The 12,883-nt window shown below is 40.4% G+C and overlaps 1 protein-coding gene across 5 annotated transcripts in view; it reads right to left on the minus strand.

The window, feature by feature from the left end:
* The window catches only part of KCNH7 (potassium voltage-gated channel subfamily H member 7), a 1,745,544-nt gene that overhangs the window by 602,858 nt on the left and 1,129,803 nt on the right, over positions 1–12,883 (minus strand). The window contains exons 6-7 of one of the 5 annotated variants that reach the window (XM_069224261.1): positions 1,540–1,560; positions 1,067–1,090 (exon numbers count right to left, since the gene is read on the minus strand). The exons of 3 other annotated variants lie outside the window; for them this stretch is intronic. In XM_069224261.1, coding sequence (XP_069080362.1) covers positions 1,067–1,090; positions 1,540–1,560 — 45 coding nt within the window. The remainder of the gene's footprint in view (positions 1–1,066; positions 1,091–1,539; positions 1,561–12,883) is intronic. One more of the 5 variants, XM_069224262.1, reaches the window with a different exon arrangement.

A 12,883-nucleotide genomic window follows, 5' to 3' on the forward strand; every position in this document is an offset into this window, starting at 1 on the left:
GCACAAAAAATAGTAAAATGGGGAATGTCCCAGTTAAATGCAGAATTGTGTTGAAAAATGTAGGTTTCTGATTCAAATCTGCCTGTTCCTGAAAGCTGGGAAGATGGCGGTTTTAGCACAGCAAACCCTTTATTGATGCCATTTTCAGGGAACAAACCACAAGCTTTCTTCTGCCTCCCTTTTTCCCATTTTCATTAAAAAACGAAATTTTGTTTGTATTTTGGCTAGTTTCTTGGTCTCCTCCATCTCTAGAATCCCTAGGATGTTGGAAAAAAAGGGCGCAAATTTGGCTTGGGCAGCTTATGTGAACAAAAGGTTATGAGGGCCAAAGCGCAAACTGCCCCAAACAGCAAAAAATAAAGGCTCGGCACCTGAGGGGGGAAAAAGCCTGGCAGCGAAGGGGTTAAATTACACCAGTTTGCATGAGAAAAATGGCACATTCATTTTTCCGTAAATGCTTTTCTAAGAAAATGTTGTCAAAAGAAAAAGAGAAAAAAAATCAGAACAGCACTAATTTACAAAATAAGGGAATGTAATGAGTGACTAGGGAAGCATGATGTTCAAATAATGGTCATAACTTGCACATTCCTATCTATATTCCATGCACTGCATGCAATGCTAGCAGCTAGACATTTCTTCCCTTTATGATAAAATTCAACATGCACAAAATTACAAACGTTTAGGCAGCAGATCCCATTATCTCCTGTAACAACCTAATCAATTTGTAATCAACATGAATTCATTCATTAATTAAAATTCTAACTTTACATGTAGTCTTGCATTTAGACCAATCCACGTTTAATATTAAAGTGACATTAAACCTTATGCACGATATGTGAAAAATATTGGTGCTGCATCTCGTCTTTCATCTAAACGAGAACTGTGACACGGGTTCAAAATCTATTCCAGATGCGTCTACCTGTCTCCTGCTGCAGTACATGGAGTTAGCATACATGATGTCATGTGGGTACTAATGCAGTTTTCAAAACACAAGTAATATTAAACAAGAAAGTACAGAATGAGTAGTGCATGCACACTTTATTACTAAAGAAAATGTAAACCATACCCCCTGCCATCCAGGATCGTGAAACTATTTTTAAGGAGACAAAAGAGGAATAAATGAAGAAATTCTGCCAACTGGCTCTAGAGGTGAGTGAATCTTTCTTTTCTGCATGGCCCCTTAAATGTTTAACATGATAAAGTCTAACATAAAATAAGGTTTTCTCTACCTTTTTCCACAAGGAGAGACCTTTCCATATACATAACATTCGATTGACCTAATTGGAATCAGACGTCCTAGACTGGACAGTGTGTTAAACATTTCTTTGCTTCCTTTAGTGACATTCAGCCAGTGAATTTGGTACTAAGGAGTATTTACGCAGTGAAACAAACGAAGAAACAGTGGGACGTTTTTTACACCTGGTCTTGAAAAGGTCAGCATGAACACATGGCATTCTGAAATTCATGCAGCAGGCAAGTTAGCATGCCAGTCAGAGTGGCACCTAAAGGGTCAAATGATGCATTATGTGAGTACGTTACCTTTGAAATTGCGACCATTGTCTGATTTTCAGCAGAAAAAGAACCAAAAAGGAAAAGATAGAAAGAAAATTCTAAACACTATGTCATAAAAACAGAACACTATAATCACTTGCTTCAGTATTTTGGTAGAAATTATATTTCAGCATTCAAATCAATTCCCAGATAGACTTTCTTTCATTATGGTAAATATGTCAGTGTATTTTGTTTCGCCCCAGCACATGCAGCCGCAGTGCATGCTGCTGTCAAATTTACCAAAATGTAAATTGTTTTTAGGGCCCTGTACGGCCTCTGAAGATGCAGGGAAATTATGCTTCCTTAAGTAGCATAAGCAGGACTATTTGGAAAGTTATCTAAGGGAGTTGAGGTAAGATCTAAGGTGACAGGCCTCCCCGTCAGATTGATGCATGCTCATTGTAATATAATGTAATGAGACAGCATGAGTGCCAAAATAATGTGTTATTTTTCCCAGAATAATATGTTAAATGGTAATGCAGCACCCAAAAGCCAACATCAGACAGAAGACAGACAGAATTCGTTCTTTCTCATATTTTTCTGAAGTGGCTTTGATTACATATGTTGAAGATCAGGGGCTGAGAGGCTGTTTTTTTTTGCTTGAGAGGTGTCTAACGTTCAACCGGATAACTGAAATTCACGAACCTTAGGCAGAACAAGTCAGAAACAATGAGCAGGAATTTCCTCTGTCTGTTTTGGATTTGTTTTACAACTCGAAGAAATCTCAAGTTATATGTTTGAAATTGAGACACCTCCCACGAAAAAAACGAAAAAAAAAAAACACTTCGCCCATAATGATATTGCACCAAATTAAAGCAAAAGGGCCTTTCTACGTTTCTACGTTTTAGATGTCTGGAGGACTTCCTGATAGCAATTATTAAAAGACAAAAAAAAGAATATGAAAATGTACAAAGAGAAAAAGCAGGTTTTGGGTCAGTCCTCTGCAGCCACTGGCTTTCATATATGTTTGCTGCTTTGCAATTGCTTGGATGGCTGCCTATCAAGTCTTTGCAATATTGAGGGTCACCACATTCCCTTTTGTGTTCTCTTTGTGTTTTGGTGATGGAACTGAAGTAGTCATTTTGTTAGACTGCTGATGGGACAGCACTTATAGATTTTGAGAGCTACTCCACAGTGATAACTACTTATCTCCTTTGGTTTCTGAATTTAAGCAACTCTTCAGCATTACAGGCTCTCCAGTGCCATTCAGTGGTGGCTCCTCTGCTATGGCGGAGGAGCCTTGCCCCCCCACCAGTAGCAACTGCTGCAAAGCCTTTAACAAGGAAAGGATAAGAAACTGGGTTTCTTATCCTTTCCTTGTTAAAGGGGTAGGGCATGTGGGATGACGAGCACTGAGGTTGGTGTAGTGTACACTCGCCTCACTGCGCATTTTGGCCGGCCGTCTCGGGCTGGCCAAACACACTGCGTGCTCTTTCCAGCCCAACACTGTATTGCCAGGCTGGAGAAAGCAAGCACAGACTCCCAGTCTGCCTGTGAGCACCCTGGCTGGGTCTTCCCAGGCAATCCTAACGCTGCTCTGAGCAGTGTCAGAATTGGCCGCAGGGAAGGATGGGAGCCTGTGCCTGCCTGGCATAGTGCAGAGAGGACGGAGGATCGGCAGCACGGCACAGAGGTATGTTTTTTTTGTTGTTGTTTTTTTAAAATGTTATTAATGTCCATTCCCCACGCCCGTGCACCGTTCCGCCCCCTGTAACCCCTGTGAGCCGCGACTGGTGCCATTCATTCTTCGTATCCGATTCTGTCATATTATTTGCTCTTGTATCACAGAAGATGAGTAACGTGTATTAAGCTTTAAAGCAATGCATAGTAATTATGGCCAATCTTTCCTCCATCAATGTTCTATACAAATTCTAGAAAGCTAAATAAAAGCATACTTGTAATATAAAAAATGTTGCAATACAGCAGCATAAACAGAAATACACAAACTAAAATTATTTTTTAAAGTAATTTTTCAAAAGGCAGCTACAAAATGTGTTTTTGTAATAAGGTATGCGCACAAACAATTGTTCTGAAAAACAGGTATTTTTGTCGGGGTTTCACTATTATTACCACACTTCAATTTTGTTCCATTAAAACATACAAACTGACGTACAGTGGACTTACACAACAAGATGTCAGTACAAAAGCTTTCTAAAAAAATGCACCTAAACTTGCATTTTGTAAAAGTTTTCTACAATTTTTTATAGGCTAACAATATGCAAACAGTGTTGTTCTGGTTTGCATTCATTGAAAAGACCATAGTCTACATAGGTGGAGCATTTCGACTTTAGGCAACAGAGTAATGTTTTGGTTAATAATTATTGGTGTTTCCTCTCAGTTCACTTTATGTCTTTTTGCCTGCACTTCTCTCTTGTTGTATGTTTCCCTGTAACAACTTTCCTTGACCATACATTGCTTTACCTGTACCACTACTTACACATCTTTTACCCACCCTACACCTTCATCAGCCTGCACCCAGCCCTCACCTATTTCTATCTGCACCTATGCCTAACGCACATCTATCTGGCTGCAACCATACTACACCTATCTATCTGCACTTCTCCCTGTCGCACCATTTCCAGCCTCTACATTTCTGAGGTGGTTCCCTCCCAATGTGTAACTCTCTTTCCCCTTTCTTTTCCCAAACTGCACCTCTCTCAGCTCGTACCTCTCCCTTCCAATGCTCCTCCTTTCCTGTACAACTGCATGCCCGTACCTCTAATTGCAGCTCTCCCAGCTACCACCTAGCATTCACCTGGTTCTGCCCATACTTCTACCTGCTCAGGCCTCCCCTTCTCTGTACATTTCCCTGCACGTGCTTCCTTCTGCCAGCACCTCTCTTTGCTTGCACCGAAAGGGTACCTATCTCTGTCTGCAAAGCCCTCAGCCTGTTCTTCATCCAGCCTACCTCACTGATCCACATACATTTCTCTGGGCACACATTTCACTGTACCTCCCCCTGCCTGTATGTCTCTCTGTCCACACTCCTGCTCACTTCATCCTCCTTTAGTCAATGTCTCTTGATGTCTAGCTTTTCCTGTCTATAGCTTTTTCTGCTCCTACTTTTCCTGACTTTTTAACACATCACAAATGTTTGGCATTATGCAAATACAACCCTATTTATTTACACTTAATGATGCACCTCAAAAGCTATGATTCTCTTTGGATGAAACATTTCTTTCTCCGTTGTATTGTAAACACATTATATTTATGTCTAACCCACCAAAATTATGGTTGGCCAGCACTATCGCCCATTCAGTCAACTTATTGAAACTTTTTTTTATTTTGCATCTTACCCCCATTAATCAATTCTTTAACAGTCCTATTTGGCACAATAGTTCTCTTAAGAAATAAGGTAAAACCTTGTGCTAGAAGGCTAGGATGGCTAAAGGTATTCTTTTGATTTCCCAATTATATCATAAACACTCTCTCATCCGTTTTACTACTTTCTCAGCAATTTATAATCTCCCTATTCGCATAAAATCCCAATATTTCATTCTTCCTACTCTGGTCCATGAGGCCCTCAATAAACTTATACATCACAATCATTTTTCTCTTGTATCATCTCCACACCCGATCATAACTTCTAATTATCCTAGGGCAGCTGGAATTTATAAACCTTTAAGAAAGTCTGTTCCACCTAGACTCAAATCACCTATTGAGACATTGTGGGAATCAGATCTTGGTGTTGTTTGGCCAACTTTTTTATGGGATAGAATATGGTATAAGATACATTCCAATGCACGCACTGCAAGACTCACACAGACCCTAGTTTTTTTTATAATAGACTTTTCTACACTCCTGTATGCCTTTACAAACTCAAATTTACACAAAATGACACACTCAGCACGGTACTGACTTTCACATGTTTTTTTCTTGTCCATCCCTACTTTTTGGTCCTCAATATGGTATTGCATTTCAGCAATAGCTCTGATCTCCTTACCAATTTCATATGAATTACTGTTTTTGTGTGACATTCACGAAATCTGGAGTTCTTTGAAGCCTCTTGGAAAATTGGTGGACCTCTTGCTTTCTATTGCAATCTCTATTATTAATTCTCACTGGAAATCTTCGGAGAACGTTACTCTCAGACAATGGTGAAATTCTGTATGTTATCATTATACCCTTGACAGCTCCAAGGTTTCTTCAACAGGTACTTTCTTCAAATGTCATCAGTTATGGTTGCCATTAAGTAACTACCTCTCACGCACTGTGAAGGAAATTGATTTTTCTCCTCCTTTTAAAAAAATTTCAATATATTTCCTGTTTTTCTTCTTATATATACTTATTTCATTTTACATTCACTGTGCTATAGCAGGTGTTTAATAAAATTATTATTGAATATTATATTATATGTATTCTGAGTAATTTATTTGTATAGATAATGTAATAATGTAGAGAAAAATAATGCACGCATTTGAAAATGTGTCCACGTGAGTGGCCTCCAATGTTTATGAAGTGTACTTATTAAAATTAAATATGGAGCTTTTGTTTGATTAATGTAGTAATACGTCATATTAAGGGTTATGCATTATGTCTTAGCTTTATTCATTGTAGGGCTTAACTTAGCGGAGGTCTTGGCCTAGTAGCACAGTCTCATGACAAGCTGTATTTCTAAACCGATTAATAAAATGTTTGCTTAGAGATTTAAATTGTGATTTTCCAACGTGCTGACCATATGTATTCATAGCTAAAAGTGTTTCTCATGAGAGCCGCTTACTAGAAGATTCTGTTCTTGCTAAATGCAACATTGTAAATGTAATATGTGTAAGACTGACTTTCTCAGGAGAAAACAATAGATACACCGACTGGAGTATAAGCTGCATCAATATTATTACCTGACGAGCCGGATGATGAGGACATTACAAGAGAAGCCAATCAGTGACATGTGAACCGTGTACTAGTAGAAACTGTAGATTTAAAGTTTTAGTTTTATTGAAGTGTGAACATGCGATCCCTTGACCAATAGGACTTGGAAAGTAGTTTTAGGAAATCTAACTTAGCCAGACTACAATGAGAAGAAGCTGCCATTGTGCATTTTGCCTTTCACCCTAACCCTCTTCTGTCCTGAGAAGATGTGCTTAACTTTAATGCTTAAAGACTTCGCATTTTCTGAACCTTGATGCTGAATCCCAATGCCTTGCTGACTGAACTGGTTCCGTGATGACAAAGATTATTTTAGCGTGCCGATCCAATTGAGGAAAGGTATTGTATCACTGATGTGTTTGCTATGTCTATTTTTCTTTCTAGGTACCAACCACACTATTTTGATAGAGCCATAGTTAGATGTTTTACAAATTTGTGTTGACTAAATTGTTTTGCATGAATCCTAACATGCTAATGCTAATCTGATGTTAGATAAAAATCCTCACTAATGAAAATTCGCTATAGGGAGTAACAGTCAATGTCTTTCCTTTGCTGAATCTAAATATATGTAATTTCATTTGCGCAATTGTTCTTGTTATTACTCTGCACCGTAACCTTAGAATGTGTAATTATTCAAGCTTTGATTAGGTTGTGTTTCTTTCGCAGATTCGGACAGCCAGTGATGTTTCTGTATGTTTATCATTTGATATTGAGACTATCTTACGTGACATTCGAATTGTTGATATAGGGAAATAAATATTCAAACTTTTACTAAAAGGTGTGGTTATTCATGACTGAAAGGTCATGGTGTGTGATAATTACTGACTCCTATTGATCACTAATGCTTTTGATTATCATTGATTATTGATGTTATTGATTGATTAGTGATCTGCAATTACTGGATATGGTGGGAACATCTTAAATGCAAGTCAAAAGGTTCATCAACCTATTCGGGTCCCCTTGTAAGTTTACTTATTAAGGTCTGATGCACCAACAGACGTAGTAGGAGAGGATGGTTTCTCTCCTTAAGAGTCCATCATAGACATCCGGTACAGGTTTGTCTCCTTAAGAGCCCATCATAGACGTCCGGTAAGGTTCTCCTTAAGAACCCATCATAAATGCCCAGAGAGAGGTAGCAGAATATTTGATCCCAGAGATTCTAAGCAAGAAATACAAAATGTTCTCAGAGATTGTACCTGCTTGATGATCTTGTCTTTTGAGAGTTAATTATTACTGAGATTTGGATTTTATTTTTCAATTATACAAATCGGAGAGAAAATGTGCCCCTAGGTCTTTAAGATGACTTTCCTAGAATCTTGGAGTCCATCAATGCTTGTTTGAGGATGTTCTTGATGTTCTAGTGACAGTGTGAATAAAGTAGGTTTTTACGCTTGCACAGATGATGCAATTCGCAGGTGAATTGTATGTTTATGAGGGTATCAATAGTTTGCGTACTCCAAATGAAGTTTTAGAAGGAGTGGGCGTACTCAGTGTGAGAGTAGTGAAGTTGTCGAACTTCACATGTGTGTGTTGCTTTGTGCAAAAAAAAATTGTCTACATGGTTGTTGATATAAGGACCCTGCGTGGTCTAAGACTCCCGAGTATTTTGAAAAGTGTGTGAGACACTTGGTTATATGTTGTAATTTGTCTGGTTTAATAAGTCTATCGGGCATGATCGACAAGTCAGAATGTGAGTCAAAGTGAGTGAAAGGAAATTATGACTGAGATCTGGCGAGTCCTATGTGCACTAGGACAGACCCACTGATCAATTGAGAGTAAAATATGCGGGTCGAATTGTGCTTTAGAATCAGGGAAGCTGAGAAAGGAGGAGTGGCTGTAAGAGCAGGAGGGTCCGTCAGTGAATAATCCGTAAAGTTTCTGAAGCAACTGTGTTACATTACCTGTAGTAAACTGGCAATTTTTTTTTGATTTAGGTTTAGTGCTTGCAATTTTTGCATTTGTTTTGTGTGAATCGAAGTTTGGGAGGACAAGCGGCAAGACTTTGTCAGCTGCAGTACGTGTGAGTGTGACATCATTGGAGCCGCGCTGGGATAGGTTGGTTAGTGAGAAGGTCGAGCATGGACTGGCAGCCATCCATGAGGTGCAATTGGTGTAGAAGGTGAGTGAAGAGAATTCTGGGATTAAAAGTCAATTCCTGAGTTAATTTTGAATATCATAACGGACGAAAAGTTGACATTTTTCAAAGCTTTAAAGAGAGCTTTAAGGGGCGATACATACATTACAATGAGGATAGGTGAGGCTACACCACCAGAAGGTACACCAGCTTATATTGTAATGGAAGAGAAGGGTGTTGCACCATGTCTTTGGCTAAAGCAATGGTGCAAGGTGACGGAGAAAGATGGAAACTTAGCATTTCCTTCAAACGGAACGTTCAATTTGAGGGCTTTAGAGCATTTAAGGATGGTGTTATACGAATCGAAGCCCCTTCCCAGACCAGCACAGTTAGAGGCATTAGCGATCTGGGAACTAGTAGCCAGACAGCAACAGAAATTCGTGAGGAGAATGAGAAACGCAGAAAAGACATTAACAGAGGCTAGGTGGGACAGTATTCAGAGACTTTGGAGAAACAAGACTTTGTAGTTGTTTCCAGCGATTACAAAAGACACTGAGAAAGAAGGAAGGAAAGCTACTAGAAAGACTAACAAAAGCCCTCCCAAGAGTAGGTAGCCTAGAAAATCCTCCACAGTGGAGGAAGAGTCAGATGATGATGAGTTTCTTACACAGTTATTGAGAAATCGTCCACCACCAGATGCAGCACATGAGAGGGGTCCGAGCACCAGTGCTGATCCTTCAGCTTACACAGGTTAATGGGACAGTGAATACTGTGCAGGTTAACACTAGCCCGACAGAGTCTGATGCAGAGTAGTCTTGACACGCCTTCTACTCCAGTGGTACAAAATCAGGTGCAACAGCCTAATGTCCAGAGAATTTACCCTGATGTGCCCATTGTGTTAACTGCTACAAACGTAATCGTGCCTACAGAACAGGTTTTTCCGGGACCAGAGTTGGATCAGACAGAGTCAACTCCACTATTAATGCCACAAGTGCAGCCACAGGTAATGCCAAGATACTCTCCGATGACAGTGACCCAGAGAGTTATGTCTGTATTGATGAGCCAAAATATGGGGGTGACGCAACCGCAGAGCTTAGGTGTCAGACCAAGTCTGGATGCTGTATCTGTACTGATTACTATAGGCCCAGCTGTGCCCTTATTCGCACAAGAGAAAAATAGTTTAGGAGGGCAAGGATTCCTGAATCAGAATGTAATGAGGGGAGGCCTTAATGAGAACGCTTGAGTAGTCTCTCCGGTAGGACAGACCTTTGATGGATCAAGGTTTTTGCTAGATCTTAGCTCGTTCTGAGTTCCTCTGGATACTGTGATAGAATCAAACATTAGTCAGAACCTAAAATTATTGACACCGCAGACTCCAAATACAGTTGTGCAACAGGTACCACATGTTCAAGCCAGCAACATTTTGTTGCAGGAGTTGACAGCCCAGCAATTGACCGAATGGTTAGACAAGCTGAGTACCCCACAGAGAGCTCCTAAGGGAGAGGACTACTTGAATTACGCTAGACTAATCATGGAAGTGGGTGAGCTCATTGAGGGAATTATGGGTGTGAACAGGTCAGAATCCTACACAGAAGCAGAGTTAAGGTACCTATGCCCGAAGATTACGAGGAGAGTGAGCAATGTGCATCAGAAGCTAGCAGACCTGGCAGAGAAGTACAGCATAGAAATAGAGAAAATGAAGCATCTGAACAGGAGTTACAGGTTAGATTTTGAGACTAAAGATTTTGAACACATAAGATCTGCCAGAATGAAGGAACACCTTACGGAATTACTTCAAAGTGCTCAGACTTGGGGAGCATTAGACAGATGGGAAGGCAGATGGGTAAAGAAAAGAGACAAAAGGAAAAGGGATTCTGTGGAGCTGACTGCAAATGTGCAGCAGGACCAAGATCCAGTGAAAATTATACCAATGAGAGACATTCCGGGAAGGAATTTTGTTCATGTCCCTTGGAGCAGAAGTGACATTCTGTCATTTACAAATGATTATCCAAAATTGAGAGAGAAGCCAGTAGAGTGGTACCAACAGACAGACAGGTTTGTAAAACTTGCAAAGTGCCTATGGGGGGACTTGAATACTTTATTAGAGATAGTGGTTCCAGCTGATCTATGGATGGAGTGTAAGAGGGGTATAGATTGGCCAACAAATGAACCAGAGAGAGACAAAATTACAGGTGCACCATCTCCTGAGGTGATAAAATATTACTATAAGGTGATTGAATTTTTTTAAATGAGAATTTCGTCCAAGAACATTGATTTGCAGAGAATTGACGGGACAGATCAGGAAGCCAAGGAGTCGATACGTGCGTATTATGAGAGATTGTTGCAGGCATTCAAGCATTACAGTGGTACAGAGCCAATTGAACTGAAAGACATGATTCATTTTGTGTTACATTTGGGGAAGGATTGAGACCTGAAATTAGCTAAATGATTAAGAGCCATTTGATTTGCTGGCAAGCAAAACCGATTGATGGGGTGTTGCAATATGCAAAGCACTGAAGTGATGAGGTTGAGTTGAAGCAGAGAAAGCTAAAAGAAAAGGCGATGATGATGGAGATTAAAGCTGCACAAACAGGCTTGCAAGGAAATTTTCCACAATAGCTACCACAGAAGCAGCAGGGAAATATGGCATTTCAGCTCCAGATGAGAGGTAGAGGTCGCGGAGGTAATGTGAACTGTGGTCCAGACTTGAGTACTGTTGTAGTTCAGAATGATGTACAGGGAATGAAGGAATTGTTGCCTTGTCACGCTTGCATAGCCGTCAGACATTAAAAACGGGAGTGTCCTATGTTGGCACAGGAGGGTGTTGCTCAGCAGACTAATTACATCAATTCATTCCAGAACATGAGAGGACCAAGAATGAGATATCCTAATCCAATTTTTTGAAATAATGTGAATCAAATGAAGAATTTTCAACCCATGCAGCAGGTGCAAATGTCATGTGAGCAAATGACACAGTTGCAGCCAATGCAGCAACAGGTTCCCATGGCACTGAGACAGCAAATCCAAATACCTCAAGCCTCAATGAAACAGCAGCAAGTGATGCTTTCTCAACAGGTCACAGGTCAGAGGCATAACCAAAGTAATAACACAGTACACCAATTTCCATTACACAGTGAGAATGGAATAAACGATGACTTGGTGAGTGAGAGTTCAGATGAGGAGCCATGGGTACTTGCAACTTCCTTAGAAGTAGATCAGAGCAGTCCCTATGTGAAAGGGAAAGTCATTGGTAACAGAGTTTCATTCTTGGTTGACACAGGAGCAACACGCTCTACTGTAAGATCAGTTGAAGTCCTGAATTTGCCCCTTTCAGGTAAAACAGTGCAGATAGTAGGAGTAGCAAATCAGTATTTGACCAACCCGATTACAGAGCCAGTGCAAGTTAAAATTGGCAACTTTCAGGGTTTGCACAAATTTGTGGTCTGTGATTCAAGTCCAGTATCCCTACTAGGAAGAGACTTGAAGTGTAAAACCAGATGCTCGATTATTTGTTCAAATGATGGAATCAGGTTCAGATGAATAGCGATGATGAAGATGACCAAGCCCCTGAGAAAGAGTGTGAGATAACAAATGAGGAATACCCTCTGATTGATTTTTTCCCAGTATTCACAGCGAAGGAGCTTCATCCTGATTTTCAAGGAACGGTTAAGGAGAAGGTGTGGGATCTGACAGGAAAAGAGATAGGTCTGATAAAGGGAGTTGAGCCAGTGAAAGTTACTGTGAAGCTGAATGCAATTTTTCCCCAAATTCCCTAGTACCACATGTCAGAAGATGTCCTTATGGAGGTCGCCAAAATAATTGTAGAATTTCCCACCTCTGTTTGTACGGGTCCCACCTCTGTTTGTACGGGTCCCCTCCTACTTCACTCATTAGCACCAACCACCGCAGCACCCTTGTTGTTCTCCCAAAGTGATATAACTTATTCTCTAAGCACTCTAAAACGCGGCAGGGCCCCTGGTTCAGACTGCGTCCCAGCAGACCTATTCTCAACAGACCTAGCATCCTGGTCAAGATATCTCACCATTCTAGCTAACGCAATAGCATCTGGGGCGCCAATTCCCGACTCTTGGAAAGCGGCCATTGTTATTCCAATCTTTAAAAAGGGCGACAGATCTCTTCCCTGTAACTATAGACCCATTAGTCTAATTGACTGTGTCCAAAAAGTCTTCTGCCACTGCCTCCTAGGGAAGATAGAAGAATGGATAATTGACCACGATATCCTTAGCCCCCTCCAAGCCGGTTTCCGAAAGAAGATTTCCACCACTGATCAAGCCCTCAGATTCCTATTATTATATTGGAAAACAGTGTTCATTGATAAAGGCAGCCTTTATGTAGCTTTCGTGGACCTCAAATCTGCCTTTGACCTAGTAC

This window comes from Pleurodeles waltl, chromosome 3_1, assembly GCF_031143425.1.
Source record: "Pleurodeles waltl isolate 20211129_DDA chromosome 3_1, aPleWal1.hap1.20221129, whole genome shotgun sequence".
In the NCBI taxonomy this organism is placed as follows: Eukaryota; Metazoa; Chordata; class Amphibia; order Caudata; family Salamandridae; genus Pleurodeles; species Pleurodeles waltl.